At 41.5% G+C, this 9,973-nt stretch overlaps 2 protein-coding genes across 2 annotated transcripts; one reads left to right on the top strand and one right to left on the bottom strand.

Moving 5' to 3' along the window:
* Positions 1-4: 4 nt before the first annotated feature.
* On the bottom strand, positions 5-910 carry CSUI_007949 (uncharacterized protein). The gene has a single exon (XM_068068090.1). The coding sequence runs from the start codon at positions 736-738 to the stop codon at positions 337-339; it is 402 nt and encodes a 133-aa protein (XP_067919934.1). The 5' UTR covers positions 739-910; the 3' UTR covers positions 5-336.
* A 2,058-nt stretch (positions 911-2,968) lies between these two features.
* On the top strand, positions 2,969-9,284 carry CSUI_007948 (wd g-beta repeat-containing protein). Its single transcript, XM_068068089.1, has 2 exons — positions 2,969-6,679; positions 7,513-9,284. The coding sequence occupies exons 1-2, from the start codon at positions 3,805-3,807 to the stop codon at positions 7,863-7,865; spliced, it is 3,228 nt and encodes a 1,075-aa protein (XP_067919933.1). The 5' UTR covers positions 2,969-3,804; the 3' UTR covers positions 7,866-9,284.
* The last annotated feature ends 689 nt before the right edge of the window (positions 9,285-9,973 follow it).

Genomic DNA, 9,973 nt, shown 5'->3' with positions numbered 1-9,973 from the left:
GCGGAAGAGAAGGGAGAAAAGAAAGATAAGAGACAAGAAGACACGCACAAGAAAGAAGAAACGGAAAGACCCTAGGAAAAAAGGAAAGAAAGAAGGGGAAAGGAGAAAAAGGATATACGCGAGAAAAGAGAAGAAGGATACTTTCTTCATACACACAGCGCAGTCAATTCATTCTTCCGTTCTTCTAGGAAAGAAGAAAGAAAGAAAGAAAGAGGGAAGGAAAGAGAGAAAGTACGTTAGATAAAAATACAAGATACACCAATAAGTAGATGTATGTGTAGAAATTTCGTGATCTGTTTCGCAGGGGAAGAAGGCGAAGAAGAAATGCCGCCGTCTTCAACCTCTCTTTCTTTCGCGGCTGCATGGGCAGAAGATCACAAGAATCTCTCCCTTTCTCTTCTCGCTTTCTTGCTTCCTCTTTTCTTCTTCCTCTCTGAAGGAAACGGCGGGAAAAAGAACAAGAAGAAGGAAAGATCTCCGTCTTTCTCTCAGGGGATGTGTTTCTCTTGACTCCGAAACAAGACTTTCTTTTTCTTCTTTCTTTTCGCTCCAAGAGCATCGTTTCGGGAAACCTCTTCTTCTTATTCGAGAAGATAAAGAAAAAGAAAGCAAGCGGAGGGTGCGCGGGGTGTTTAGAAGAAGAAGAATTTGCTGTTGTTCTTCTTCTCCTATGAAAGGAGCTGCTTTTCTCAGGGTAGGGTGGGTAGGGGGAGTCTCCGAATATAAGCCGGAGCCCATGCACTCCGGGTTGGAGTCGCTAGGTGGATGAAATACAGCTGTGTGAAGGAAAGATAGAAAAAGAGAAGAAGGATATGCTTTGGATTAAACCGATCTTTTTCTTCTTTTCCTTTCATTCTTTTCTTTCTTGTTGGTCTGTCCCTGTAGAACCTTCTGTAGGGAAGAAGAGGTGAGAGAAGCGTAGAGTCTGCGTTTTTCCTTCCTCCTAGACACACATGTCTACCCGCCTACTACTAGCCATAGTAACCCTTCTTGTAACGTCTCCTCTTCATCTCTGGATACCTAAATACCATCTGTCTATCATGAATCTAGCTTTAGTCCACCTAGCTCTGTTCAAAGATATCTTCCATGTATTCATCTGTCTCTGTCTCTACCTCTCCCGTATCTCTACTGCGACACGATCGATACGACATCAGTCTAATACACACATACGCCGAGGTCTATCTCCATATATCGATCTATCACTCCCTCTCTCGATTCAATACATATATACCATGTGTATTTATATGGGTAGCTCGTATCAATGTATATACATGTGTATTTATATAAATAGCTGAGATTCTTGAGAAAAGAGAAAGTGGTCTTTGTCGACTGGAAGGGTCGTTTCTAGACTACCAGATAGCGGAAAGAGGGCATCCCTTCATCGAGATCTTCATGCTTTACTTTCATACAGACTGACGTACATATTTATACATATTCATACATGCAGATACATACACATATTCATCTATACATACATATACACACATAGAAAACGTATAGACATGTGTATACATCCACCCCTCCTCTCTATGTACAACGCTTTCTCACACACATACCAGTCGGTGTACCTATCCCCCATCTGTGGATCTATATATCTTTCTGTATATAGGAAGACATCTCTCTATAGATATAACATGGAGTGTTGGAGAGATGCTTCTTTTTCTTTTCATCTAATTCGTTGAGAAGACTTTCTTTTTCTTCTTCTGTCTTCTTGACTAGATCTCCACCCTGCAGCTACTGCAAGTGTCTTCTTGCTTTAGACAGCTTAGGACTCCGCATCATCAGGTTGATAGGCAGGTAGGTAGAGAGATGAAAGATAGATAATAGGGCAGAGACAGATATATTGAAAATAGATAGATAGATTCAAGATAGATAGCTCTTTAGAAACATTCCTGTGTAGAGACTATTGATGGGGGGGGACAAGGGTGCAGATGAATGCATAGGGACTGGTATGTATTGATGTGCCTTGAAGTATAGAAAAGACAGAGAACACATACACACATATATCCTAACCAAGCCATCCCTATGTATCTTGATTCGATCGGCTATTAGCTGCCCTAATTACTCCCATGTATCAATGAAGATACCGACGTCTTCTAGTGAAAAAGAAGAAGATAGTGCTAGGCGAGGCGAGAGGAGAAGAAGGACAAGGGAAAAGAGCTTAAAGAGGTGTCTCTACAGTCATCGTCGCCTCTACTAGTGTATAAGAGTATAGATATATGTATAGATAGAAATATAGATAGGTATACATCTATATAGAGACCTCCTACTTAGGTAGAAAGACTTCTATTGATATACCTGTGGAAAGATCCACATTCTAGCCTTTCTCAAGCATTTCTTTGTCGGGGGGTGTGGGGAAGCGCGGGGCTTAGAGTTGAGACAGAAACTCTTCTTCAATGACACTTTTCCTCTTAAGAAGAAGATAAAGAAAAAGAAGCAAGAAATGTACAGTATTCGAACTTCTCTTTCTCCACACCTCCTCCATAGAAAGGTATGTGCTAGCTTCGTCGTAGAGAAAGAGGACTTTTCTATCGAGAAAACACAAGGAGATCACACGACTCTCCCCTTCCTTTTTTTCTCTCTTTCCTTCTTTCTTTCCTTCTTTCTTGCTCTCCTTCTTCTTCCTTTTTCTCTTGCCTTCTTTCTTTCGTGACTGTTCCTCTTGCTTGGCCTTTCTCCTTGTTCCTCGTCGTCTCTTGGAGACTTTTCTATTCTTTTTCTTCGTGTTTCACACAAGAAAGAAAGACAGAATTCTTTGGAGTGAAGGAGCCACTCTCTGATGATGCATGCATGCATTAGGGCATGCATGCATGCAAAGAAGAGGAATGATAAAGAGAAGGAAGAATAATGACAGAACCCAACGCGCGCGGAATGAATCGACGTTCAAGGTAGTCAAGCGTGGCGACAAATGTTCGCCTTATAGAAAAAGAAACAAAGAAAGCAAGAGAAAGAAAGCAAGAGAAAGAAAGAACGCAAGAGATAGAAAGAATGAGAGAAAGAGAGAGGGAGAGAGACAGTAGTAGTAGTAGTGTGTTCGTGTCCCCTCATGAGAAATCGATGCTACAGTGGCTGTACATACACCTGAACTTTTCTTCCTTGCTTTTTTCTTTCCCCCCTCTTCGTTCCAAACAGTCATTTCTCTACATAGTCTCCTTTTCCTCCTTCTTATTCTTCTTCCTCTTCACATTCTCCGTTATCGTTAGAAAAACCCTTCTTCCGGAACTTGCTTTTCTTTCTACAGACCGAAGAAGCTTCCTTGCCTCTTCTTCTTCTTCTGTATATACACCTTCATTGTTTCTTCGTCTGTATATACATATACCTATATACATCTACATACAAGTATGCATGGAGGCCTGTATTGTAGATCTCTATGGATTTCATTTGGACCTTCCCTCCTTCGTCATAAAGGCATTGTCTTTCCTTTTCTTCTCTTTCTCTCATTCTCTAAGGAATCTCCCAGAGCCGCTGCTTCCCCAGAATAACTTCCCTGAAGAAGAAAGAGGAGAAAGGAGGAGAAGAAGAAGAAGGAGAAGAAGGACTTCTTCCTTTTTTCCATTGTGTTTCTCTAACAGAAGGATAGACAGGTCTTTCTTACATTTCTGAGAGAGAGGACCGTATCCACTTACGTCTGCTCTACCTTTCTTTCTCTCTCTTCAAGACACCCGATACAAAGAGATAGATAGATGATAGGAGAGAGATACCCCGGTAGATACGTATTCGCTTCTTTCTTCTTCTCCTTGTCTTTCTCTTTTTTTCTTTCCTGGCCTGCTTGCTTCCTTGTTCTTTCTGTTTCGAATCGCAGCCATGGAGAGTCGGCTTCAGCGAGAAGAGACAATCGATACTACTACTACTTCAACGTCGATGGTAGGGGCGAAAGAGGAGACAAAGATGAAGAAAAAGAAGAAGTTTACGCATCCGAATGACATCTGTCCGGTCTCTTCTCGTCTCTCTACTTCTTCATGTTCTCTCCCTTCTTTTCCTTGTGTGCCCTTCGTAGTCCACCCTCATAAACCTGTACTTCTCTGGTGTATATACAGCTCACTCTATGCATATGACTATCGACACCATCGATGGATTCTCCAAGGAACCTCTCTCTCCTCTTCGTCTTCTATCTCTTCTTCTTCTACCTCGAGAGAGTGGCACTGCGAGGAGAAAGAAGAAGTTAGAAAAGATAAAAAGACTAGTAAAGCTTCTCTCATGAATGAAATTCTTCCTTATCCTATCACTTCTATTGACTGTATCTGTCTCTCCTGTGGTACGACAAGCGCGAACCTCCGACACTTCTCCTCTTCTTCTTCTTGTCCTTCCTCTTCTTCTTCTTGTCCTTCTCCGTCTTCTGTATCCCAAGCAGATGAGGAGGCGATGAAAGAGAAGAAAGAAAGTGACAAAGAGAAACCAATTCTATGGGTGACTGCGGGAGAAGATAAGTATGTACGTTTTCTCTCAGATGAAAAATTCGAGATTCTGCAAGAACGACAGCAAAGAAAGAAACCTACCGCAGCTCTCTTAATGCTCTCGTCTTCTTCTTCTTCCTCTTCTTCAGTTTCAACGCCCGATAAGAATAAGGAGATGGAGAGAGGTGGAGAAGAGAAGGAGATTCTTCATTGTGAGGAGAAGATGATAGAGGAGGAGAGAAGGTTCAAGACGTTCCATGAAGAGGAAGAGGAGAGAGAGAGGAAGAAGAAGAAGGAGAATTTAGAGAGGGTCTCTTTGTTACTTGCAGATAAATTTGGGGACATCTATAAGATCTCCGATGCCTCGAAGATGAAAGGAACGCAGGAGTTCTCCGGAGATAAACTGACGAGACACATGCAGAAAATCTCATCTGTCTTGGGTGTACGTACACGTGCTTATACAAGGGGAGAGAGAGGAGGAGAAGAAGAAGGAGACAAAGAAACAGAAGATCAGAATGAAGGAAAGAATAGACTACTCACTGGAAAAGACAAAGAAGAAGAAGAAAAGATGAAGAAACATGAAGATGAAAGAGAGGAAAAAGATGAGGAAGAAGAAGATGAAGATATCCCTATCATATCTCATCTCACGACCGTGACAGTCTTACGAATGTTCAGGTGTACATACACCCGTTCTGATCAGGGCACTTCAACTCCTGAAAAGCGTCACATGAAGCTACTATCGACTCGCAGCACCCCTTCCTCTTCTTCTTCTTCGTCCTCTAGCTGTTCCTCTTCTTCGCTTCCTCTCGAAAAAAGCGAAGTAACGACGAAAGAACCTTCTTCTTCTTCTCCTTCTTCTTCTTCCTGTTGCCGTTGTGCAGGAGCGAGAGAAGAAGAAGAAGACTTTGTTATCTTCAGTGCCGATCGCGATGAGAAGATTCGTGCGAGTCTTCTTTCACGTCCCTGGGAAATTCAAAGTTTCTTTCTAGGCCATTCAGACTTTATCACCGATGTTCTTCTTCTTAGAGACAGCCGTCAATGCAATCGAGTCTCTTCTTCTTCTTCACTATCGACGATCCAAGATCTCTCTAAGCGAGACATCGATGGTCCCAACAAGAAGATGAAGAAGAAAGAAGAAGAAAGAAAGGATCACGACGCTGAAAAGGTAGACGGGATAAGAAGAGAAGAAAGATCAGAAGGAGAGAAGAAAGATAGAGAAGACCATGCATTAAAGAATCTGATCGCTGTCTCTTCTTCAGCCGATGGAAGTATACAAATCTGGAGAGTCGAAGACGGGCAACTCGTAAAGGGCGGAGAAGAACACAACGAAGAAGAGGAGAAGAAGAACGAAGAGGAAGAAGAAAAAGAAAAAGAAGACCCTGAGGAGAAGAAGAAGAATAGACGTAGGTGGGGTTGTATACCTCTTGAACTTGACTCTCTGTTTGCAGAAAAGAAGACACGTGAATTCATTGAAGAGAATTATCTTCTTCATTCTCTCTCGAAAGAAGGATCGACTTCTCAGGAACCTTTTAGACGTCTTCTTCTCCCTCATCATCTCTTCTACGAAAGTACACATCGCATTCTTCTCACTCTCTGTCTATCTCTAAAAGGTCTACTTCTCTTTCACCTGCAGTATCACCCTTCTTCTTCTTCCTCTTCTTCTTCTTCAGTGGTGTGCGTGGAGAGGACGTCTTTTCTTCCTCTGTCTGATGTGCCTTCGTCTCTTCTTCTTCTCTACTTTTCTCTCGAAGAGATACGTACCTTTCCTTGTCTCCAGGGCATCTATGAATCGCTTCTTTCTTTCGTTCATTCCTCTTCTTTCTCTTCTTCAAGTGACGTAAAGGGTGAGAATCTAAACACCCCATCAGATCTTTCGATGAATGAAGAGAGAAGAAAACGAAACAAAGAAGAAGAGATTCAGAGAGGAGACAGAGATGTGAGAGAAGAAGAGGACGAAGAAAAGGAGGAGATGTGTAGAAAGGTGGAGCGAAATAGAAGAGAAGATGAACGAGAAGAAGAGAGAAGAAAAGATGATCTCTTTCATGATCTACAGATTCCCTTCATTCTATGGATAGATTCACGGGGAAGTCTTCGGCCTCCTGTTTGTCTTTGGTACCCCTTTCTTCTCTTTCTTCAAGAAAGACAAAAGAAGAGAAGAGAAGAACAAGAAGAAGGAGAAGGAGGGAATTCAATGGACGCCTCACAAGAAGACTCTCTGTTTTCTGAAATTTTGCCGAGTGTATGTACAGCTGAAGATCAATTCTTGTCTTCTATACACCGAAGTCGTAAGTCACCTACTTACTCGAAAACACCCCTTTCTTTCTTTCTTTGTCACTCTTTCTTTCTTCCTTTGTTCTTTATCTGTCTATCTATCGATCGACCCTATCTTTCTTTCTTCCTTTCTTTTCTCTTTTCTTCAGCTCTATGTTCCTACGTGAGGGAGGTAGAGACTTCGGACTGAGTGATGTACGTTAAGAATAAGAAGAAGAAGATTCATACACTAGTCTAGGAGGCAAAGTGAATTTTCTCTCTCGCCCGCCCTCTTACTTCTCTCTCTATCGTCTCTCTCGCCATCTTTCTTTCTACTTCTACTTCGTCTCCAGATCTAAATATTTTTCACATACATATCTATCTATATAAATATATGTATGACTCGAGGTATCAATCATTCATACCTGTAGCCTATACATATACGAATAGATAGGTAGATGTAGATATACATAGACATGAATGGATATGTGTATTTATATGCTTGGTCTACATTTCGGATGTATGTTTGTATTCTTTCATATCTTTGTATACATGTATCAAAAGTCGATTAAAGATCGATGAAAGTCTGTCTGTCTGTCTGTATATCTCTCTTTTTTCTCTCTTCTGTCTCCATAAGATCTATATTCACATGTGTTTCTTTGGCGGTATGCCTTCATGTGAATGGATTACGAAGAGGAACACATGTAAAAGAGTAGACTTCTCTTCGTTCCTTCCTTGTTCTATCCCTCTCTCGACTACCTCCTATTCTCTATCTCCAAGAGATTTCCTTTCTTTCTTTCATTCTTTCTTTTCTTTTTTCTTCTTTCTCTGTCTGTCCTCATGTTGGGCTAATGGATATGAACGACAGGCGCTGCGGATGGGAATGAAGCAAATCATACGTATAGCACTAGTAGTAGTAGTAGGAGTAGTAGTAGTAGCACTACTACCAGTACTACTAGTAGTACAAGCAGACGAAGAAGAAGAGAAGGAGAAGAAGAGATCTATGAGCGGCCTTATTATGTGAGCTATTGGAAGTCTACGCGGTATTCTCCCTCGGCCCTCCTCACCTCAGAAGAGAGAAGAGCCAAAAGACTTCGGCATCGACATCTTAATCTTCATTCTCTCAATACCGACAATCCTCGTAATACTACTACTACTACTTTGCCTACTACTACTACTATGCAAGGGCAGGGCGAGGAAGAAGAAGAAGAAAAAGAGTAGGATGAAGAAGAAGAGAGAGACGAAGGAGAAGGAGGAAAACAGAAGAGCAGAAAGAGAAGAAGAAGAAGAATTGAAGAGAGTGGCGTAACAGAGGAACTAAACAAATCTTTTCTTCATGAGAGGAAAAGAAGGAGGAGGAGGAGTTGTACTGGTAGTAGGAGTCGCAGTAGTCTAATCGATACTATTAGTACTCCCACTACTACTACTATTACTATTACTCCTCACAGGTAGATTCTTCTTCTTCTTTCTGCTCGTGGTCGTCGTTGTCTTTGATAGTCCACATTCCCTTCAGGAGTTCGTTGACTAGTGATAGAACGATCACAACGACTTCCTTTCTTCCATCTTAATTAGCCTCTCCCTACCAAGGGTGGGCCCACTACCTCGTCAGAAAATACTACTACTTTGACTTACCCTCTTCCTCTTAAGACGACTCCTACTCCTACTACGAATGCTGCTAGGACTGCTCTTTCTTTTCCTCTTCTTCTTCTTCCTCTTCTTCTTCTCCTCTTTTCTTTGTTTGGTCAAGGACGATAACTACAGGGGGAGATCACCTCTCCTCTCGCCACTTTTCATTTCCTTTTTTCCTCCTCCTCTTCTTCTCTTTTTCTTTCTGTCTTTCTTTCTTTCTTTTTATCTTTGCTTCATTGTCTGGGTTTCCTTGTCAAGACGTTTCTCTCCTCTTTCTTCTTCTTCATTTTAATTGCTGCTCTCCTCCTTTGCGTCTTCCTTCTTCTTCTCCTCTTGCGTGTCCTTCTCCTCCTCCTACTACTACTACTTGCGCCTCCTATGACAAGACTTCTTCTACTTTTACTCAATACTTCTACTATTGCGGCTATTCCTATTGTTCTTCTTGGAGAAGAAGAAGAAGGTTTCGGAGGTGTAATTCTCTTCTTCGTCGTCTTTGCCTTCTCTTCTTGCTTTCTTCTTTCCTCCTCTCTCTTCTTCTTCGTTAACGAACTTTCTTTAGGATGCATGTGATCTGATAGACGCCGAACTGAAAAGTTGCGAAAAATACAAAGAAACTAGAAGAAGAAGAAAGACGAAGAATGTGAAGAGGAAGTAGAAAGAAAGTCTACTAGAGAGAGAAGAGAGAGATCTTTGAAAAGAAAGTTATCGCATGTCTTTCCCATAGAATTTGGTCGTATCTCCTCACTAGCAAGAAGCTTGGAAAAGCAACAAGAAGAAAACGAAGAGGAGGAGGAGAAGAGAAACATCTTGGAAATGAAAGAGAAAGAAGAAATGAAAAGAAACAATACTTCTTCTACTACTAGTAGTGCTACTCCATGCATCTGTAGTAGAGGAGTGTGTTCTGTCTCATCCTGCTATTAGAATCCTCATACTTCTCATCATACCACAGGAGTCATACAATACTAATACTAAGCATGCTTAGACTAGCACTAGTATATAGTAATACGAATACTAGGGCTGATAGCAGCAGTCGTAGTAGCAGCAGTAGTAGTATGACTAGTATTAGGATTAGTATTCTTATTAATACAGGCGGCTGTGCTCTTTCTCTCAATAGTAGTAGGAGTAGGAGTGCGTGTACTACCAGGACTAGGACTAGGAGAAGGAGGACTAGGATGACTCCTCCTCTTATCATTCACTAGTAGTAGCAATAGGAGTAGTAGTAGAAGTCGTAGTAGTAGTAGTATTCTTATTCTTCTTATTCTTATTCTTAGCATTCCTATCATTATGACGATGACGATCGCTGCTTCTGCTTCTGGTGCTTCTATTGTTGATGAGGATGACGATGTGAATTCTTAAAGAGTTTCAAAGAAGAAAAAGGAGAAGACCTCCTAGGGGAGTATGACAGATAGAACTGTGAGAAGAAAGAAGAAGAAAGAAGAGTAGATGGATGAAGAAAGAGAGAAAGAGACGTGTCAGGAGATAGAGGGAGGCTCTTGTTCTTTCCACCCCCTCTCCTTAGGATGATGAGAATGAGGAGAGATTTATCTACAGACTTCCGAGGAGGATCAAAAAGAAAAGAAACGAAGAAAAGAAAAGAAGAGAAAACGAAACACGGGAACTAGTAAGAGAGTAGCATACAATAATTCTCTCTGCCTATCCCCAATAGCAGATTCTTATCAATATCTATCCATCCAGCTTAA

Source organism: Cystoisospora suis (genome assembly GCF_002600585.1).
Source record: "Cystoisospora suis strain Wien I chromosome Unknown contig_4316, whole genome shotgun sequence".
NCBI lineage: Eukaryota > Apicomplexa > Conoidasida > Eucoccidiorida > Sarcocystidae > Cystoisospora > Cystoisospora suis.
Note: the sequence above shows the minus strand (reverse complement) of the source record. Positions and strands in the feature narration are given on the sequence as shown.

Coding starts and splice junctions, on each gene's coding strand:
- CSUI_007949 (XM_068068090.1), bottom strand. CDS start 738: ATGGGCTCCGGCTTATATTCGGAGACTCCCCCTACCCACCCTACCCTG.
- CSUI_007948 (XM_068068089.1), top strand. CDS start 3,805: ATGGAGAGTCGGCTTCAGCGAGAAGAGACAATCGATACTACTACTACT. Junction 6,680..7,512: donor GTCTTCTATACACCGAAGTC/GTAAGTCACCTA, acceptor TATGAACGACAG/GCGCTGCGGATGGGAATGAA.